The sequence below is a fragment of the Theropithecus gelada genome, chromosome X (assembly GCF_003255815.1).
Source record: "Theropithecus gelada isolate Dixy chromosome X, Tgel_1.0, whole genome shotgun sequence".
Lineage (NCBI taxonomy): Eukaryota > Metazoa > Chordata > Mammalia > Primates > Cercopithecidae > Theropithecus > Theropithecus gelada.
In genome coordinates this window covers 151,086,864-151,108,080 of record NC_037689.1, presented here as the reverse complement: position 1 = coordinate 151,108,080, position 21,217 = coordinate 151,086,864, and the positions used below count along the sequence as shown (strand labels likewise).

General features: G+C 53.0%; 1 protein-coding gene and 2 pseudogenes across 4 annotated transcripts; 2 read left to right on the top strand and 1 right to left on the bottom strand.

The window, feature by feature from the left end:
- Nucleotides 1-836: 836 nt before the first annotated feature.
- LOC112615310 lies at nt 837-1,370 on the bottom strand (annotated as a pseudogene).
- A 1,113-nt stretch (nt 1,371-2,483) lies between these two features.
- Nucleotides 2,484-3,338, top strand: LOC112615308 (annotated as a pseudogene).
- Nucleotides 3,339-8,570: 5,232 nt separating this feature from the next.
- On the top strand, nt 8,571-20,352 carry CCNQ (cyclin Q). Of its 4 annotated transcripts, XM_025371800.1 has the most exons (6): nt 8,571-8,800; nt 11,519-11,702; nt 13,346-13,478; nt 15,247-15,474; nt 19,826-19,922; nt 20,134-20,352. In XM_025371800.1, the coding sequence occupies exons 1-5, from the start codon at nt 8,689-8,691 to the stop codon at nt 19,913-19,915; spliced, it is 747 nt and encodes a 248-aa protein (XP_025227585.1). In that variant the 5' UTR covers nt 8,571-8,688; the 3' UTR covers nt 19,916-19,922; nt 20,134-20,352. The 4 variants fall into 4 exon arrangements, with proteins under 4 accessions (XP_025227585.1, XP_025227587.1, XP_025227586.1 ...); XM_025371802.1 differs by having other exon boundaries at nt 8,571-8,796; nt 19,826-20,352; XM_025371801.1 differs by having other exon boundaries at nt 19,886-20,352.
- The last annotated feature ends 865 nt before the right edge of the window (nt 20,353-21,217 follow it).

The following is a 21,217-nucleotide window of genomic DNA, read 5'->3' as shown; positions in this document are numbered from 1 at the left end:
AATGAATACTTTGATTAATACGGTAAGTTTAAAAAAAAACATGGTAGGGTTTTGACCCCAAATATTTATCAGGTCTGCTACTCAAATGAACTTATAGCTGGACAATGTATGAACCTTGAAGATGCCTCTTCCACTCCAGTTTAGGGTCCAATGCACAATTCCACACTCTCATCCCCCAGCTCCTCAAGGGTCTTTGCAAATCTCTTTCATTTTATGCTAAGTCTCTGAAATGCATCAGGGTATTACATCAAGTTGTACAGAATATCAAGATCTCATCCTCTATTTTAGGTTCCATGTCAGATAAAGCTGAATTAGGTTGTCCAAACAAACTCACCAGACAGGTTATATCAGATAGTGTACCACATAAAATTTAAATTTTGAACAAAATATATATCTCCTCCTTTGGTCTCACACAGAAATTAAAGTCCTCAAATACAGATAATACTCTCCATTCTCCAGCTCTTCTCCAGATTCGTGGGTCCAAGCCAGGTCAGCCCATCCACATTCCCAGTTGAAGTCTGGTCCTTTCTTCAGTAGTTGCTGTATGGAGTCATCTTCTAGAATTATTGCAGCTCCTTCAGCCCCTCCAGAGCTGGAGAACTCCAACTGTGAGGCTCATGTGTCACACACAGACCCAAAGTTCCATGGAGCTATCAGATCACACAAGAAAGAGCAAAGCACCTCAAACATCTAGAAATAACAACCAAAGCCTGGGAACAAATGTGACTGCTGCAAGAGCGTGGTCTAGGTCCTCATTCCTGTATGAGAGAGCATTTTCCAAACAAACTTACTTCCCCAGACAAAAACGCTAACAATCAAAACTCACTTTGAGTTCATCAACCACAGACCATAACAGAGAACTGAGTGTGAGTGAGGACAGAGCGTGGACAGAGGAAAACAGAAAACCAAAGGCTCTCTGGTTTCAGCTTCTCCTGGGTGTCAGCCAATCTCCACCAGATGACCAGAATCCATTGGCTGTAAACCACCGACCGTGCTCTCAACTCGTTCGTCTCTATCCTCCGGGCCAGCTCCACCAGCATCCCTGCCATCTTCACCATTTCCTTGGCCTTCTCCTCGGCCTTCTGGCACCTGTTGGCCACCCTGCCCTCCATTGCGTTGCCCGGGTTGTTGAGGTGGTTGAGGATGCTCCTCTGAAGCTTCCACCTGGGTTTTGATCTGGATGAGCATATTGCCCATCTTCCACAGCGTGCTCTGCTTCCACAGGTATGCTGGCCAGTGCTTGTCAGCGACGCGATGTCCTCTCGCATCTCATGGATGACTGGGAGCAGAAACTGCTCAAAATCCTCCTCCACCTCCAGCACCTCCACTTCCTTCGGTTCTGACAGCTCGACGACGTCCGGGGGCCGCATCTCTTCCTGCTGCCTCAGAACCGCAGTAGCAACGTGAGCAGAGCAGCGGTAAACAAAATCCCTTTACCTAATTTTAATTGGGCTATTTCTTTTTGTTATTGAGTTGCATTGGTTCTGTATATGATCTAGATACAAGTCAATTATCAGCTACTATGTAATTTGCAAATGGGTTCTGTTATTTTGTGGGTTGTCTTTTCACTTTCTTGATGGTGCCCTTTGAAGCACAACAGTTTTTCATTTTCCAATTTATTTTTTGCTTTGCTTGTTTGATACTTTGGACATCCTTTCTAAGAAACCATTGCCTAAGCCAAGGTCATCAAGATTTACTCTTGCGTTTTCTTCCGAGAGTTTTATAGTTTTAGCTCTTACATTTAGATTTATGATCCATTTTGAGTTAATTTTTGTATATGGTCTGAGCTAGGGGTCCAAGTTCATTCTTTGGCTTGTGGATGTCTAATTGTCCCAACACCTTTTGTTAAACAGACTATTCTCTCTGCCATTGATGTTGGTCTTGGCACCCTTGGCAAAAATCAGTTGACCATAGATGTAAGGGTTTATTTCTGAATTCTTAATTCTGTTCAATTGATCTATGAGTATCTTTGTGCTAGTACCACACAGACTTGAGTCTTGTAGCTTTGTGGTAAGTTTTGAAATTAGGAAATGTGAGTCTTGGAAAATTAGGAAAAGTAACTTCATTCTTTTTCAAGATTGTTTTGGCTATTCTGAGTTTCTTGCATTTTCACATACGTTTTAGGGTCAGCTTGTCAATTTCTGCACAAAAGTCAGCTAGGACTGATTTTCTCTTTCTCTCTTTCTCTCTTTCTCTCTTTCTCTCTTTCTCTCTTTCTTTCTTTCTTTCTTTCTTTCTTTTCTTCCTTCCTTCCTTCCCTCCCTCCCTCCCTCCCTCTCTCTCTCTCTCTCTCTCTCTCTCTCTCTTTCTTTCTTTCTTTCTTTCTTTCTTTCTTTCTTTCTTTCTTTCTTTCTTTATTAATGTAAGCCAGCTGGGATTTTGATAAGGATTCTATTGAATTTGTAGGTCAATTTAGAGTGTATTGTCATCTTGGTTGCCGGCAAAGCTCGAGTCCTGTCCTCTTGCTCTCCTCCACGGACAGCATGAGCTTCACCACTTGCTCCACCTTCTCCACCAACTACCAGTCCCTGGGCTCTGTCCAGGTGACCAGCTATGGTGCCTGGCTGGTCAGCAGTGTGGCTAGCGTCTATGCAGCTGCTGGGGCCTCTGGTTCCCAGATCTCCGTGTCCTGCTCCACCAGCTTCCAGGACGGCATGGGGTCTGCGGCCTGGCCACAGGGATGGCCAGGGGTCTGACAGGAATGGGAGGCATCCAGAACAAGAAGGAGACCATGCAAAGTCTGAACGACCGCCTGGCCTCCTACCTGGGCAGAGTGAGGAGCCTGGAGACTGAGAACCAGAAGCTGGAGAGCAAAATCCGGAAGCACCTGGAGAAGAAGGGACCCCAGGACAGAGGCTGCAGCTATTACTTCAAGACCATGGAGGACCTGAGGGCTCAGATCTCTGCAAATACTGTGGAAAATACCCGTGTTGTTCTGCAGATCGACAGTGCCCGTCTTGCTGCTAATGACTTTAGAGTCAAGTATGAGACAGAGCTGGCCATGCGCCAGTCTGTGGAGAACGACATCCATAGGTTTTGCAAGGTCATTGATGACACCAATGTCACTTGGCTGCAGCTGGAGACAGAGATCGAGGCCCTCAAGGAGGAGCTGCTCTTCATGAAGAAGAATCACGAAGAGGAAGTAAAAGGCCTACAAACCCAGATTGCCAGCTCTGAGTTGACCGTGGAGGTAGATCCCCAAATCTCAGGACCTCGCCAAGATCATGGCAGACATCCAGGCCCAATATGACAAGCTGGCTTGGAAGAAACAAGAGGAACTGGACAAGTACTGGTCTCAGCAGATTGAGGATGCCACCAGAGTGGTCACCATGCAGTGACAGGGTGAGACATTCCTTCTCAAAAACAAACAAACAAACAAACAAACAAACAAACAAACAAACAAACCCTCTGAACTCAGTGAATGGTACCTTATTTGGAAAAAGTGTCTGTGCAGATGTGCTTAAGTTAAGGATCTCGAGATGAGATCATCTGGATTAGGGCCCTAAATCCAATGACAGGTGTCCTTATAAGAGAAAAGAAGTCACAAACACAGAGGAGAAGGCCACGTGGATTCACAGAGAATAGAGCGGTGTCATCACAAGCCAAGGGACACCCAGATTCCCCAGGAACTGGGAGAGGCAAGAAGGAGCCTCCCCCAGAGCCTCCAGAGGAGGGAACAGGGTCCTGCAGACACCAGGATCTTAGGCTTCTGGTCTCCAGAGCTGCAAGAGAGCGCATTTCTGTTGTGTTACTTTGTTACGGCAGCCACAGGAAATGGGGTGGTGGGGGGGGACCATGAACGGGAAACAAATACATCTTCACTTTGATGCTTTTGTACAAATACCCCCTAGGAAAATAACACATTTAGGGCCCCATTAATGCATGACAATTGAGTAACTCATAGACAGGCCTCACTCCTCTCTCCCTGATACCTTGACCTTTACCCTCCCTCCCTTCCTCAGCCACTTGCTCCTGATCCCCAGATCCTGTCAGCATGTTGTCATGGATAGAGTGGACCTGTGTGATATGTGAGGGACAGCGAGATCAAGGTCCCTGGAGACAGACTGTGGCATGGAGCTGGAGAGCTGAAGTGTCCTAGGGGGAGGATAGTAAAAGCATAATGTTGCTCTTTGGGGCAGGTGGAAACTTCTAGAGTTCTCTGTGTATGAGAATGGAACTGCAAATCATTTGCCAGTGACTTTCCTGCTTTGCTCCAGCGAGAGGGTCACAGTGGGACCAGTGGCTGTGAGTGGAGTCCCCATGGGGTTGCGGGACAGGAGCTTCCACAAGGTGCCTCCTGCTGCAGGAGCCTTCCCCCACCTGAGCCAGGGAGCCAGCTGTTCATCACAGGAGGGGCTCAGGGGCTGCCTAGGAGACAGATTTCAGGCCAAAGTCTTTCCATCAGCTCCCACTCTGGCTGCTGTGCACCCCACAACGAGGATCCTCCATCTCCAACCATCGCAGTGGAGCCTTGTTTCAGAGGTGACCTCGCTGACCTCGTTGCAGGACTTTGAGGGTACACCCCACTCTGGTCCCCTCCCGCACCACCTCCTTGCTATCAGGAGTCGTCCCTGGGCTATCAGGAGTCCCGGGACAGCCCGGCCACCCACCCTCGCTGTGGCTGTCCTGCTGACACCCTGGGTTTCTCAGGTCCTTGCCTTCACTTGGCCCTTCTGAGAGCTTCCTGGCTCCGTAACGTTGCCCACTTCTTCCAGCTGCTCTGCCCTCCGACTTTCTTTGCTGGCCAGTCTCCCAGCTCTTCCGTGTGAAATCCTTCTCCCCACAAGAAGATTTTGTCCTCAGTGGCACGATTGCATGTGGTAGTTTTAAAAAATAATGGATTTACTCAGATATAATTCACGTACCATAAAATTCACCCATTTAAAGCATACAATTCAATGGCCTTTTAATGTATTCACAGAGTTGTGCCACCGTCACCACTATCTAATTCCAGAACAGCCTTGTCACCCCTGTCTCCATCAGCAGTCACTCCCTGTGATCTCTTCCTGGCCCTGGCACCCACTCATCTGGTTTTAGTCTCCCGCACATCTATTGCTGGGGTAGATTTTCCAGCCCTCATGCCCGACTGGCAGCACTTCTCCCTAGGTCCAACTTGGTCACACCCAAGATCCCGTGCATGCTTAGAGCTTGCTCAATTACTCTATTGAGCTCCTGGTTACTCGAGTCTCTGAAAAAGAAAATAATACCAGGCAGTAGATTCACCAAAAAGTCATAATCTGACCAGGCTTTGTGGCTCACACCTGTAATCTCAGCACTTTGGGAGGCCGAGGTAGCCAAATCACCTGAGGTCAGGAGTTCGAGACCAGCCTGGCCAACATGGTGAAACCCCGTCTCTACTAAAAATACAAAAAATTAGCTGGGTGTGGTGGCGCACGTGGCCTGTAATGCCAGCTACTCAGGAGGCTGAGGCAGGAGTATCACTTGAACCCGGGAGGTGGAGGTTGCAGTGAGCCAAGATCATGCTACTGCACTCCAGCTTGGGCGGCAGAGCGAGATTCTGTCTCAATCAATCAATAAATAAAAAGATGAAGGGTGGGTTGGCAGTGGGGAGCGGGGAGGGAGAACAGAGATGGAGGCTGTGGATCTTGCCGATGGTGAGAGGGAGCTGGCTCGGATGGCACAGTGGATAAGTGACTATGGCAGGAGATTCCCAGGCAGTGAGGAGTTTCTAAAGACAAGTAGTAGGCCTGGACTTTGATGAGGCTGCCAGGATGAAGACCTGGGCAGGTTAGGTGCTTTGGAAATTGCCTCTGCTTTTTGAAGACCACCCAGGCTTTCCCATGGCCCTGCCTGTGCACAGCCTCTCTTCTGGACCCCAAATGCCTCTTCCCTCTTTCTCTGCCTCATCCTTTGATCTTCAGACCGAGTCCTATTCCTTGAAATGAGTCACTCACTCTTTTCCATAATAGTGCTATTGTGAGGGAAAGGCTGTGATTTAATCAATGTATGGGCACATGGTGAGGATTAGCTAAGGAAGCGCTGGCAAATATTACAGAATCGTGTTTCTGATGGTGACTGGCAGCCCCAGGGCCAAGCCTGGGGTTGCGAACCAGGCTTCAGCCCTCAAGGAACTCACCATCTGAGCCAGGGGAGATGAGACGGGGTATGCCACATTTGGGACAATGGGGACAGGCTTGCCAGTGGGAGAGGAGGTGCTGCCTAAAGGTTTGCTGGCTCCAGTTGGTGGCTAGTGAATTATTCATTTATCAACCACTGCGCCGAGGTGACCCAGGGCTTTAAACTTCATGTGTTCATTGAGTCATTCCCTCGGCTCACATTCCCAGGCACCTTTTACTAGCTGAGCTGGGACTCTTCTCAGCACATAAGGCCCAGAGCAGAAGGAGGAGTTCGAGCTGCGCCTAGAGGATGGGCGGGCCACCAGGGGCCAGAGGGAAGCACTGTATGATTTGGGGTGTTCGCATATGTGCACGTGTGTATGTGGGGGGAATGTGTGATGCATGTGTATGGGGGGGGGTGTGTGTGTGTAGTGTGCACAGATGTGGTGGTAGGGGGAAGCTGAGAGGCAGCAGCCTGATTCTCCAAGGCCCATAGCTGCTTTAGGGAACATGGGCTTGAGCCTTCTAGATCTAGCTGTGGCTGGTCCAGCCCAGGGCACTGTCTGGAGGAACACAGGACCTGGCCTCCACCAACGGGGCTGAGGCAAGGTGGGCCCTCTGGGCATTGCCCAGGTTTCAGCCTTGGGCTGGGGAGAGGGTGGGGCTGCTCACAGCTTGGGGACAGACACAGTGCTCAAGGTATGGCAGGTGTCAGCAGCACCGGGAGCTGGGGACCCTGAGTCAGTTCACACACGCACACATATGCACACACACGTGCACACCTGTGCACATAGACAAAAGCAAGCTGGGTGATGGAAGTGGAGCAGTAATTCCTTCACTAGGCAGAATATGTGCAGAGACGTTCAGCTGGGAGGCCATAACCTTTAGGGGACCTGCCGAAGGTCTCTGCCATGAGGCAAAGTGGTGAGATCTGAGGCCGGTCAGTTGACAGGGTGACTCTGCAAGGACCTGCATGTGAGGCCAAGGCCCCACATTTTCTCCTGAGGGTGAAGGGACCCCGGAGGGTGTCAGGCAGGGCAGGACCTGTTGAGCCTCGCCGTTTAGAAAGCTGGCTCCGGCGGCTGCTATTGTGGGCTGAATGGCAGCCCCCAAAAGGTGTGTCCATGTCCTAATCCCTGTGACTGTAACCTTATTTAGAAGGACCTTTGCAAGATGTAATGAAGATAAGGATGTCAAGATGAGCTCCTCCTGGATTATCTAGGTGGGCCCTAATCCAGTGACAGATGTGCTTATAAGAGAAGAGAAGACAGGGAGAAGGCCATGTAAAGATGGAGGCAGAGATTGGAGTGATGGGGCCACAAGCCCAGGAAGAACTCAGGCTGCAGAAGCTGGAAGAGCAAGGAAGAACTGATCCTCTGCCAGAGCCTTTGAGGGAGCAAAGCCCTGGTGTCACCTCCATTTCAGGTGTCTGGCCTCCAGAATTGAGAGAGGATATACTTCTGGTGTTTTTAGCAACCCAATTTGTGGTCATTTGTTACAGTAGCCCCAGGAAACTAACCCAGCTGCGATGGAGAGGACTTGGGGAGCCTGGTGGAGGCAGGAGGTGCTGAGGAAGGAGACCCAGGCCGGACTGGGTGTGTGGGGTGGGGGTAAGAGGTGGAGACTTCCACATCATCCGGAGATCAAGGCGCCTGGGTAGAAGGGTTTAGGGAGTAGTAGCTGTTGCCTCTTCGTATTGCCAGCTGTCTGAAATTGTAGCAATGATCTGAATGTATCAGAATGGCTCAAGTGACTGTCACTAGCTTGGGAGTCCTTTTGGGGTTCTATGTCCCTAAAGCCTGATGCGCCATTTCCTGCTTGTGGAAGGCACGAATGAAAAATGGGATGGTAAATACATGAGCTCGATATTCAGCATGTATTCAACAAACATTTATTAGGCTCCTACTGTGCGTAGCGCTGGAAAGGCAAGCAGAAGCTTGATTCCCAATCGATCCCAGGAGGCTGGACGATCCAGACACAAACACCGTTCATGCGTCTATTGGAAAAGGCCCCCTTGGAATTTTGTGCACAGCATTTCCTTGGGGTGTCGGTGGATCGGGGTTTGCAAACACTAGCACCTTTTCCGGTGGCCGGTGCCTTCTCAGACCTCAGACACCGGCGCCTCCACGTGAACTCCCGCAGGCGTCTCTAGCCCAGGGCTTGGCGGGCGCTGCCGGCTGTTCCTGGCCTAAGCCATGTTGGGCCGCCAGCCCGGGGCTACACCTACTTCGGACGGCGGGGATTTGCGGCTCGGGTGACCGGAGGTGCCCTCCCGCGGGTCTGAGAGCAGCTCCGCGGACTCTCGCTCCGCGGGGAGGAGCCTGCGTCTCCCAGAGGCGGGGCTCGAGGCGTCTAGGGGGTCGCCACTCGCTAGCCGCCCGGTGGTGTCGGCCTCTGCGCCTGCGCCTGCGCCTGCGCGCGCGGCCAGGCAGCCTCTGTGGCGCAGGCGCGCGCTCACTCTTGGGTGCTGGCCCTGCGGGGCGGGGCGGAGGAGCGGCGGGGCGAGACGGAGACGGGTGGGGCGGCCGTGCCCGCCGCGAGCACCACCCCCGGCTTTGCCAGCGTCTGCGCGCCGGGGCCGCCTCTCCTTCCGCCGGGGCCGCAGGGCCTCATGGAAGCCCCGGAGGGCGGTGGAGGGGGGCCCGCAGCGCGGGGCCCTGAGGGGCAGCCGGCGCCCGAAGCCAGGGTGCACTTCCGAGTGGCGAGGTTCATCATGGAGGCAGGTAACCGCGGCCAGGGGCAGGCCGGGGCAGGCGGCGCCGGGGCCCGCTTCGCGGAGCGGGCGCGGCTGGCCAGGCCGGGCTTCCGGAGTGCTCGCCTTACAGAGGCCGGGAAGCCCGGCTCGGGGCTGAGGACCTTTGCGCCGCGCCCGGTGTGCTGAGCAGTGAGCCGCGATGTGTTCCCATTGCGTGAACCGGTGTGCAGGCCCTAGGAGAGGACGTGGCCGGGTCGGGCCTCCAGCGAGGCGGGGACCAGCCCGGGCACCTGCAGCTCTGCACAGTGCGCCACGCCTTCTGCCGCACCCGCGGGCCTGCACTGGCGCTTGGTCTCGCGGAGCCTTTTGGAGAAGGCTGTCCGGGGTTTCCTGTCACTCCTTGGACCTAGGCTGCATGCAGCTCCTGTTCCGAACCCTGCCAGGATATCCACAATAGTGTTGGGCTCCGCGTTTCCATCCAGCCATCAATAGTGTTGTGTTTTGTTTTGTTTTGTTTTTGAGACGGAGTCTCGCTCTGTTGGCCAGGTTGGAGTGCAGTGGCGTGATGTTGGCTCACTGCAACCTCCGTCTCCTGGACTAAAGCAGTTCTCCTTCCTCAGCCTCCGAGTAGCTGGAATTACAGGTATGTGCCACCACGCCTGGCTAATGTTTGTAGTTTTAGTAGAGATGGGGTTTCACCATGTTGGCCAGGCTGCTCTTGAACTCCTGGCCTCAGGTAATCCACCTACCTTGGCCTCCCAAAGTGCTGGGATTACAGGCGTGAGCTACCTCGTCCGGCCCATCAACAGTGTCTTGATAGGAGAGACTGTTAGTTGGTGGATAGTTATTTCCTACCTTTACTGCTTGGGGGAGAAGGGTTGGGCAGATATACTTTTCCTCAAGGTGGACAGAGAGTCTGAGGAATGCTGCAGGACTGTTCATCCCACTGATATGTAAATGTACTGTAATTTGCAAGAAGAGTTGCAATGTTATTATTAGGGAAGGATAGCAGTGACACCTCATCTGCTACCATCTGCTCGGAGAGTCCATGTAAATTGGGCTTTGCTCTGTAAAACAAGGCTTGGAAGGTCATGTCAGTAACAGAACCTTATCTGGCATCTCCTGGAATGAGGGGTCCCAGGTAGGAATTGTCTCTATATAACAAGTTTAGACCTTCTGAGGGACTTCTTTATAAAATGTATTGCATAAACCTTTGTTCTTTGTAGGAGGCTAAATATTGATTTCCCAAAGATGTCCCTGTCCTAATCCCTGGAACCTGTGAATGTCATCTTATATAGCAAAAGAGACTTTGAACATGTGGTTAAAGACCCTAAGATGGGGGATCATCCTAGATTATTTGGATGTAACCATCCTTATAAGGGAAAGGCAGGAGGAGTTACCATCAGAGAAGGCCACATGAGGACAGAAGCAGACTTAGAGGCTTTGAAGATGGAGGGAGGGGCCAGCAACCAAGGAATGCAGCCCTCCTCTAGAAGCTAGAAAAGGCAAGGAAACAGATTTCTCCCATGGAGCCTCCAGAAGGAGCCAGCCCTGCTAAGACGTTGATCTTAGCCTTCTAGGCTTGTTTTGGACTTCTGACCTCCAGGATCAGGAGAGTATAAATGTGTGTTGTTTAAGTGACTGAATTTGTGGTGATTTGTTGCAGTAGCCCTAGGGAACTGATCTACCTTCTTAGGCAGAGGACACTAGCTGTCATTTCATGGTTGATTGTTGGTTGTTCTCCACCTTCCTGTTTTGGCCTAGTGGATGTCATTTAACCTCTTGTGAACCCTGGTTGTTGTGAATTTGTTTTGGTTCTGTGCACCAGGGCAGTGATTTTCTTAGGAGCCATTCAGGAATGGGCTGGGGATGGGCTTTAACCCCTAAGTGAATCCACTGAGTTGTGTTCTGGTGTTTTGAGTTTTGTTAACCTTAAAATTTTTTTTCTTTTCTTTTTTTTTTTTTTTGTAGAGACAGGGTCTCATTCTGTTGCCCAGGCCGATCTCAAATTCCTGGGCTCAAGCAATCCTCCTGCTTTAGCCTCCCAAAGTGCTGGGATTACAGGCATAAATCAGCATGCCCAGCCTACTTTTCAACGTGTTGGTGTCCTTCCCCCGTACCTGGCCGTGGCCATAAACATTGCTTTTTCTCTGTAATGCGAGTGGTTACTCTTGGCAGTCACGCTGCTTGCTTTGCTCACCTCTTCTAACCCGTGAACTATGAAACCAGTGCTCAGTATAATCTTTCACTGTGACTTCAGGACTTGTGGTACCCACGAGGCCGTTTCTCTTCTGTCATCGTAGCTGTGGGTTGGGTGACTTCTAGCTAGCGGCTTGCTAAGGTGAACCCAGACACACAACAGCATATGGTCCTTTCCTAGGGTTTTGCAGAAGCAGCTATGCCAGTTGCTAACTGAGCAGTCCTTGGAACCCTTGTTTCCCAGAGCGTGGTCTACAGACCCCTGACATGGGCATGACCTGGGGCTTGTCACAAGTGCAGAATCTCAGAGCTGCAGACCTACAGAAGGGGAAGTTTGCATTTGAACACCGTCCCTAGGGGCTTGGGTCATCCACTGGAGTCTAAGAGCCCAGTGAGAGACCCGGCAGGAGCCACTGGCTCTGCTGGAAGCTCTTAGCCTTGTCCAAGAAGGGTTGTACCTGCTAGGGCCCATTCCAGTGGCTTCCCTCACTGGAGTAGTGAACCAGCGCTGGACTGAAGTCCTCTCTTACCTGCTTTCTCTCTGCAGGTGTCAAGCTAGGGATGCGGTCCATTCCCATTGCCACTGCTTGCACCATTTACCATAAGTTCTTCTGTGAGACCAACCTGGATGCCTATGACCCTTACCTGATTGCCATGTCTTCCATTTACTTGGCTGGCAAAGTGGAAGAGCAGCACCTGCGGACTCGTGACATCATCAATGTGTCCAACAGGTAATGGCATTTGGATGGGCTCCTGGTGTCCACGTGGTGGGGGGGAAGGGTAGGGAAGGCTCCTACGGGGCCCTGCCCACCAGGTGCCAGCAATGGAGCTTGGAAGGAAGTACCTGGATGGCCTTGAACCAGGGCCAGAAACACTAGCAGCAAACGTGGGAAGGAGCCTGATGTCAGAGGCCAGTGGGGTCTGTGAGAGAAAAGCTGGGCCAGATTATGGGGAGCCTGGAAAGCTGGATGGAGGGTAGAGGTGGGGCTTGAGCAGGGGGAGCTTGGAGAGGCATGTCAAAGAAGATTCTGTTGAAGTCTTAGACAGGGATGGCTGCATGCAGAAGAGCTTGCCTGCATCAGGAGGGTACAGACCCAGCCAGGTGGTGGGTCCCAGTTGCTTAGGGGCCTCGCCCTGCTGTGGGTGTGGGCATGGGCATGGCACAGCCGGCCCAAGCAGGTGTGTTCCTCCTGGGGCAGGATGCAGGGTCTTCGCCAAGGCGAAGGAAAAGCGGTCTGGGAAATATAAAACTGAGAGATGTTCACTTTTTGGAGTACCTCATTCCCATGAGAGGCTTAAATATCTTTCTTGGATGGCTGGACATGGTGGCTCATGCCTATAATCCCAACACTTTGGGAGGCCGAGGCGGGTGGATCGCTTGAGTCCAGGAGTTCAAGACCAGCCTGGCCAACATGGTGAAACCTTGTCTCTACCAAAAATACAAAAATTAACCGGGTGTGGTGGCGCATGCCTGTGGTTCCAGTTGCTCGGGTGGCTGAGGCAGGAGGATCGCTTGAGCCCAGGAGGTCAAGGCTGCAGTGAGCTGTGACTACACCACTGTACTCTAGCCTGAAAGACAGAGCAAGACCTTGTCTCAAAAAATAAAAAATAAGGCCAGGCGCGGTGGCTCATGCCTGTAATCCCAGCACTTTGGGAGGCCAAGGCGGGTGGATCACGAGGTCAGGAGATCGAGACCATCCTGGCTAACACGGGGAAACCCCGTCTCTACTAAAAATGCAAAAAATTAGCCGGGCGTGGCGGCGGGTGCCTGTAGTCCCAGCTACTCAGGAGGCTGAGGCAGGAGAATGGCGTGAACTCGGGAGGCGGAGGTTGCAGTGAGCCGAGATCGCGCCACTGCACTCCAGCCTGGGCGACAGAGCGAGACTCCGTCTCAAAAAAAAAAAAATAAATAAATAAATAAATAAAAAATAAAAATAAGATAAAAAAATACGTTCCCTGGGCCCAGAGTGAGAGCCCTGGGCATTGCCACCTCAGGTGATGAAGATTCCCTACTGCCAGGCTGAATATAACAGGAAGCACAACCGACTTGGCATGCTCAAGCTTCCGGTTCCTCTGGAGCCATCGCCAACAGCCAGTCTTTGCACTTGACATTTTGCTGAATGATAGCAGACAGCCCATCTGGCTAAAACTAGGACCTGGCTTCTTTCCTCTGTTGGTTACTGTTTTCATTCTGTACACTAGATATGGAGATGAAGAATTTTTGTATAAAAACACAAATAAAATGACCCTACATTAATCTGCAGATGGACAATGTAGTTTGCATCTGGACATTGTGTGACTTAAGCAATTTGAGCCATGCAATGCTCAGGGGAGACTGCACTGGCTGCTGAAGCATTGCCATTTCTCTGTGCAGGTACTTTAACCCAAGCGGTGAGCCCCTGGAATTGGACTCCCGCTTCTGGGAGCTCCGGGACAGCATTGTGCAGTGTGAGCTTCTCATGCTGAGAGTTCTGCGCTTCCAGGTCTCCTTCCAGCATCCACACAAGGTACATGCTAGGGAACTGGTGCCTGTTTGGGGAGGCTCAAGCCATGGTCTTTGTTTTTTATCCCAAAAGTCATCCCATCTCATACTCGAGAGCGCAGCACAGAAGGAGAGCAGGGCAGCGGCTGGGAACTGGGTCTCCCCGCTCCGTGTTTGTGGCTGGGTTGGCTGCCTGGCCTCTCCTGTCCCACTCCTGTGGGTTTTCTCAGCCAAATCTCATTTCAGCTTCTGCCTTTCTGCCTGCTCACCTGTGGGCGAGGTCCATGTGGCCCGCTGAAGCTGTGGCAGCTCCTGTGGCCCATATAGATGGTATGCACGCTGGGCCTTGGGGAAGCAGGCTGGTTTCGTGACCAGCCAGAGTCCCCGTCCCCAGGAGATGCTGTGATGCCTCGGAGCATGCATCCAGCTCCGCTGTGCTTAGGAAGCCATCTAGGAACGTGTGAGTCTCAACAGAAGAACCATTTCAAACAGCAGCAAAAGGGAAAGGCGAAACGCTAAGGCGACTGGCACACGATGCTCTGGGCACCGCAGCCCCACGCACGGGCAGCTCAGAAGGCTGGCTGGAGACAGAGATGGAGGAGTTGTGGTTTGGGGCTCTGGGCTAGGAGTTTCATTCTTTTTCATCAAAACTCTTACTGAGATCATTGTAGATTCCCACACAGTTGTGACATGTACCCTTGGCCCAGTCTCCCCCAAGGGGAACACAGCCAGGATGTCAACACTGACACAGTCCACTGGCATCCTTACTTCCACTTGTATTCGTTTGTGTATTTTTTTTGTTCCATTTTATCACGTCTCCGTTCACAGACCTACCACCACAGCCAAGGTGAGAGACAGTTCCAGCTGCACAAGCCCTTCGTGTTGCCTTTATAATCTTGCCTCCAGCCTTCCACACTCCTACCTTAGTATCTGGAAAGCCCTGGTCTGGGATTTCTGCTCAGTAGTGTCTTAGTGGGCAGAATGCTTGGTGAGCATCCTGGGGGAAGGTGGGAGATGCCCCGGTGGCTGCAGGGTGGAGCTGTCAAGGCGACAAGGCTTAGGAAAGAGCAGCACTCAGACCTCGGGGGGTGTGTGATCTGTGCCCAGATGGGAAACTGATAGGTTGATGTGGCTGGGAGCCTGCCAGCCCCTTCCCCTCCTTCCAGTCAAGGCTGGGGCGGAAAGTAACCTATGTATCCCTCCTGCATGGTGTGCTGGGGTCACACACACATGTGTGTTCCAGACTGTCCAGAGAGCTTGCAGCATCTGTCTTATTGTGTGAGGTTCCGGCAAAATGTCTGTTCTGAGAGCAGGAGCTGGCAGCTGGGCTGGGAGGTCATTTGGATGTTGTGGCTGAGGACAGCATGTGCCCTTGGCAGCAGGCCAGATGCATGGGGAGCAGCACCCTCTGTTCTGCCCATGAAGAGGGTGCTTTCCGGAGCACCAGGCCCCAAGGAATTTCATGGTGGCCAGAGCGGGCCCTGTGGTTGAGAGGGACTGCGGTGGGGGTGGCCCTCATAGGTTTCCCTAGAGCTGGGTCTGGAGGATGAGAGTGGGCAGGTGCATATGGTGAGGTGGTTTCAGGCAGACAGCTCCATGAGTGTGAAGGCCCTAGACAGGGTGCGCTGGAAGGCGGGATGGGAGGGGCAGGAGATGGGGCCAGCAGAAGGCCTTGGGGCTTCTTCCTAAGGGACATGGAAGCCGCTGGAGGGTTGGTGCAGGTGCTGATACGATTATGTCAGCATGAGGAGAGCAGCTGGTGGGATCAAAGGCTGATGCATGTGTCTTTGCAGTATCTGCTCCACTACCTGGTTTCCCTCAAGAACTGGCTGAACCGCCACAGCTGGCAGCGGACCCCTGTTGCCGTCACTGCCTGGGCCCTGCTGCGGGACAGCTACCACGGGGGGCTGTGCCTCCGCTTCCAGGCCCAGCACATCGCCGTGGCAGTGCTCTACCTGGCCCTGCAGGTCTACGGAGTTGAAGTGCCCGCCGAAGTTGAGGCTGAGAAGCCATGGTGGCAGGTGAGGTGGCTACTTGGCATACCGGACGTGCCCCCTTTGCCTCTGGAAGTCTGTATTGCAGTGCTCACCAAATTCTTTCTATTAATTATCCATGAAGAAAGATATGGGCTGCTGGGGAGCATGGAAGCTTCAGAGCGCCCTGTTGATGGCCTGGGCCAGGCTCTCCCTCAGCACAGTTGCCATTTAGGGATCCCGGATGTTGAACAAGAGTGCTAGCCTCCACCGAGATGTCGCCGGTGTCCCAGGAGGCGGGTTGCCCCAGCGGAGAACCACTTTTACTGAATTGAGTGGGAACTTGAGTGTGGTCACAGGTTACCAAACCTGGCTTCCCATCAGAAACATCTGGGGTGCTTTACGGAGAGGGCTGGGTGACTAGGTAGGTGGCAGCTAGCTGGCTAGTTGACAGACACCTAGGTGGATGGGTGAGAGAGCTGATGGGCTGGGTGGCGGGTGACTGATAGGTATTAGTAGGTAGATCCTGGAGGGATGGATGGTAGAACTCTGTAGGCCTGCCCAGCGGACAGCTTTCCAGGTGGCCGCTGCTGTTCTGCATAGAGGCGCCCCTGCCTCTCTTTCCTGGCCCGTGTGCCTTGCGGATGACCACAGCACTTGCTGATTTTTGCATGTTTATTGTCTAATCTCGTATCCCCAGTCAGCTGTGAGCGCCTGAGGCCAGGCAGCTCATCTGCCCCATGCCGCCACGTTTCTCGCGCCACCCTGGCACTATAGCAGGTGCCCATGTGTCTTTGAACCCATGCACCCGTGTTCCTAGTCTCAGGCTGGAAGCACCCTGTCCCCGAGGCAGTGTGCAGGTGGTGCAGGGCCATCTGTGTGGACAGACAGTATTGCTCCATGCTCGGGCTGCCAGGGACTTTCAGATAGCATGGCTGCCTTGTGCTCAGGGTTGGACTCTGGTGAGGGCAGACACCTTCTGGGGACATCTGGTGGGTGTGGCCCTGGCCCTGGGCTGCCTGGCTATCCTGCATCTCTCTTCCTTTCTGCTCTGTCTTCTGCGCTTGCTCATAAACCTCACCTGGTGTGCTGGTACCACCTGCGTCCCATGCTTAACCCCTTCCAGAGGAGTGCGAGCCCAGGTGAGCCTGCACAGCCAGGAAGCAGCTCCACCAGCAAGTTGTTTGCTGGCGGCCCAGCTCACCCAGTTGTTGTTCAGACTGCGAAGAAGTTACCCTTTGTGAGGTGGCGAGCTTATGTTCACCCAGCTCTTCTTAAAGGTTGCTAAACTTGACCTGACCTTTGCTTCCCAGCTTGGGGCTGTGCACCAGAAGCTTCCGGAATCCAGGTGCATCCTATGGGCTGGTGGGGTGCAAGGGCCTGATCCCTCATGATGAGTGGGGCCCTGGGAGGCCTCACCCACCCAGGTGCTGCGGAGCTCACAGCCTAGCTTTTGAAACCCTTTCTTCCTTGTGTGCTCTCGGCCACCACTTCTTTTTTTGTTTTTGTTTTTGTTTTTTTGAGACGGAGTCTCGCTCTGTCGCCCAGGCTGGAGTGCAGTGGCACAATCTCGGCTCACTGCAAGCTCCGCTCCACCTCCCGGGTTCACGCCATTCTCCTGCCTCAGCTTCCCAAGTAGCTGGGACTACAGGCGCACACCACCACGCCTGGCTAATTTTTTTGTAATTTTAGTAGAGAGGGGGTTTCACCATGTTAGCCAGGATGGTCTCGAACTCCTGACCTCGTGATCCACCCGCCTCGGCCTCCCAAAGTGCTGGGATTACAGACGTGAGCCACCGCGCCCGGCCTCGGCCACCACTTCTTATAGCGACTCCTGTCACTTGTCTGCCATGGGCTCGGCATGGCAGCTTGATGTGCTTCCCTGGAGAAGCTTGCCTGCACTCTGACTTGCCAGATGAGCAGGGATGGTGGCAGTGTCAGAAATGATGCAGGTCGTCACACAATGCTGCTGAAACTTCCACGTCCAGAGCCACACTGAGTGCCCTCCATCCCCTCGTTCCTTAGCAGAAGGAGAACCTGCCTCTTTCCAGCCACTGCTGCTCTTTGTCTTATAAACAGATGGACCGCCCACAAAAAGGCAAAGTCCCCAGAGGCCAGCAGTGTCTCCTCCTAGGACTTGGGTCTGTGTCCTTTCTGCTGTCAGGTGCGCCAGGGTTGTCACCTGTTCTGGACTGTTACATTTAATTGTGATGACATACACATCACCTAAATTGTACCATGTTCACCATTTTTAAGTGTGCGGCCCAGGGGCAGAAGCACATTCACGGTGCTGTGCAGCCATCACCACCATCCAGCCGCAGAACTTGTTCATCTTCCCAAACTGAAGCTCTGGCCCGTTCAACCCCAACTCCCCACCCCCCAGCCCCTGGCACCCACCCTTCCACTGTCCGTCTACAGAGTTCACGGCTCTCATTTGAGGCCCCTCACAGTGTGTGCCTTTCTGTGACTGGCTCCTTTCACTGAGCACAATGTTGGAGCCCCTGTCTCAGAATGTCCTTTCTTTTGATGGCTGAATCATATTTCATGGCCTGCATGGACTGTATGATATTAACATATTCATCCATGGATGGACGCAGGCTGCTTCCACGTTTTGGCCCTGCCTTTTTTTTTTTTTTTTTTTTTAAAGTGACAGAGTCTCACTCTGTTGCCCAGGCTGGAGTGCAGTGGTGAGATCTCGGCTCACTACAGCCTCCGCCTCATTGGTTCAAGTGATTCTCCTGCCTCAGTCTCCCAAGTAACTGGGATTACAAGTGCCTGCCACCACACCCGGCTAATTTTTGTATTTTTAGTAGAGACGGGGTTCAAGGAACTCCTGACCTCCAGTGATCCACCCGCCTCGGCCTCCCAAAGTGCTGGGATTATAAGCGTGAACCACCATGCCCAGCCCCTGCATGCTTTTTAATGATTGCTTCTGAGCTTGGGGTCTCCAGGAGCACACAGGTCACGGACCCCAGCAAACAAGTGTGCATTTCTGAAGTATTTGTTTTTCACCCAGAGCCCAGGGTAAGACAGCTATGCTTCCTGAGTCAGGACTTGGAGGGTGTCCAGGTTACCATCTCCTACCTCAGGTTGTAGGCCACAGAGGAACCTATGGTTCTTTGGGAGCATTCAGCAGGGGTGGACTTAGGTCCACTTCTTGCCTTGACTTGGGCCAAGGCCTTGATCTTATTGGTACATTGGTTCCCCAGGCAGCAAGTTTGGGCACAGGGTGGCTACAGACGCAGCATCTAACCAAGGTCTTGCTGCTTTGCTTACTATTTCCCTTATCAATGGGGATCCCAAAGAGCACCCTGGGGCTCAGTGCTGTGCTGGGAGGGCTCAGAACTCAGAAAAGCCGTCACACTCTGCGTTCCGGTTTATTACAAGGAAAGGACACAGGTCACGGTGAGCGAAGGCTCAGGGTGCACAGGACAGGCTCCAGGAGAGACCAGGCGTGAGCTTCAGTGGCTCCTCGCCCAGGGGAGTTGTGCCGACAGCACCTGTTTCTTTCAGCAACAGTGTGGGACAGCATGCACGGAGTCATAACTAGGGAAGCTCACCCAGCCGTGGCGGCCAGGGTTTCCGCAGGGGGTGGATCGCATAGGCACGGAGCGCCTGCATGGCCAACCCTGGTTACTTGAGCTGCAGCCACCAGAGGTGTGGCTGGGACTCTGTGGCCCAAGGCCCTCACCATAAATGGTGTGGTTAACACAGACCGCCTGGCAGTCCAGTAAACCAAGACGCTCACACGGGGCGGGATTTTCTAGGGGCCTAGAGGTTATTCTCCAGGAGCTGGGCAGAGGCCAGACCTGCCTTTGGAAGGTACAGGGTGTAGACCCCACCCTGTGGCATGGCCCTGGGCTGCAACCCTCCTGCCATGGGCCCTGAGGATGTCCTTTGCCGTCTTGCGAGTGCTCCTGCATGTGGTGGTCCGGGCTGTGGAGTGGGTCCACATGCTCCCCAGGGGCTGGGTTACGGTGGGCATGGGGTCCGGGTACTTAGTCTGCCTGTGGCTGCACAGGGACTGCCACCCTGTCCTCTTGCCGGTGTCCCCAGAGACCCTAGACCTGAGGGAGTCCCAGACAGGAGGCAGGAGCCTGTGCTCTGGACCCAGCTGTGTTACCAATTCCCTGCATGACCTCAGACAGGTCCCCTCCTGTCTGGGTCAGAGGATCACCAAGGCCTGTTCCATCTGGAATGTCCTCGGCTTTGTGAAGCGTTTCATTGGCCTCAACAGGCTGGAACTGAACTGGCTTTGCAGGAGAGCTACCATCTTCTTGGATAGCCAAGTCCCTGTGCCCCTCCCCTGCCCATGAAATGTGATTCTGTGCTTAGTGACAGGTGCCTTATTTAACACAGAGGGAGTCTAACTGGAACCTGTTTTCCTTCTTCTTTCTAGGTGTTTAGTGACGACCTTACCAAGCCAGTCATTGATAATATTGTGTCTGATATCATTCAGATTTATACCATGGACACAGAGATCCCCTAAGGCCCTGGCCCAGGCCTGCCCAAAGAGAAGCCCAGGATGGTTGGCTGCCTGGGGACATTGCCACCACGTCGCCATGACGGCTGGTCCCCAGAGGACCGGCTGGGAGGACTGGTTTGCTGCTGGAGAAGGACTGGAGAAGGCGATGGCATGCTGCTGCTTTGACAGTCCCTGGCAGTTGCGGTCCAGACGATGATGGGAGCCGCACCTCCAGTGGGCAGGCCGGGAGTGCACTGTGTGAGCTGACCCAAGGCAGCCACATCTGCTTTTGTCCTTTGAGAGGACTCTGACTACAACAGAGGCATGACATCAATGAAAGGAAAACCATGAAATCGATGAGACTGAATCCCTAGGGATTTTGTAAAGCCAGATTCATGGCGAGAATGAATGTGCAACATGGCTGAAATCTATTTTGTGTAATAAAAGGTGATGCAAGTCAATAGGGACCCTTGGCTTTGCTCTGCAGCGCATGCTGCACATGGGGGTGTGCGGGGCTGCCAGAGACTGCTTCCCTCGGAGTGCCCTCAGGTAGAGTGTCCCACACCGCCACCAGGCGGCAGGCCTGGGGTTAGGGAGGATCACTTGCATTCAGAAAAGTGAGACCTGATCAAAAGTAACTAAAAGTAATGCGTTTTTCAGTGACTCCCTGCTCAAAAGCCAGTGGGTAAGAAGGAGTCCAGGAGATGCTCTCTGGGTCCCCTTACAGGCTAGACATACGTTGAGCACGTGGCATAGGGCTGGGGGACTGGTAGGTTTACACAGGAGGGTGGGCTCCGGCTCCTGCAGGTGTGGGGGCAGGGGTGATGCAGGTCAGGGCAGAGTCTTGCTTGACTTTACAGAGCGACTATGTTCAGTGTCCTCAGGGTGAAGTATCTGAGCAGATGTCACAGGCCTCCCTGGTGGGCAGGCTTGCCCCGGCTGACCTGCCCTTCATTTTGTAGAACTCCCCTGTGGGTTTTGATGATTAACTTCTCCTAAATGTGGGCTCCTGCTTTACCTGGTGTAAGCTTTTTAAGACTAATCAGTCAAAGAACCACATTTTTAAAGCAGCTACTGTGTGCCCAGTCCTTGCCTACGCTCTGGCAACCTGGTGAAACTCCTTGCTTATGTGGAGGGAGAGATGGGAAACAGAATGAGAATGTGTAGCATGGTAGTGAAAAGTGCTCAGGGGAAGAGAAGGTGGCCAGGGCTCAGAAGAGTTATGGTAAAAATGACCCTGATGCCTGGGTGTGGTGGCTCATGCCTGCAATCCCAGCGTTTTGGGAGTCCGAGGTGGGTGATCACCTGAGGTCGGGAGGTCGTAGA

Coding starts and splice junctions, on each gene's coding strand:
- CCNQ (XM_025371800.1), top strand. CDS start 8,689: ATGGAAGCCCCGGAGGGCGGTGGAGGGGGGCCCGCAGCGCGGGGCCCT. Junction 8,801..11,518: donor GAGGTTCATCATGGAGGCAG/GTAACCGCGGCC, acceptor TTCTCTCTGCAG/GTGTCAAGCTAGGGATGCGG. Junction 13,479..15,246: donor CCTTCCAGCATCCACACAAG/GTACATGCTAGG, acceptor GTGTCTTTGCAG/TATCTGCTCCACTACCTGGT.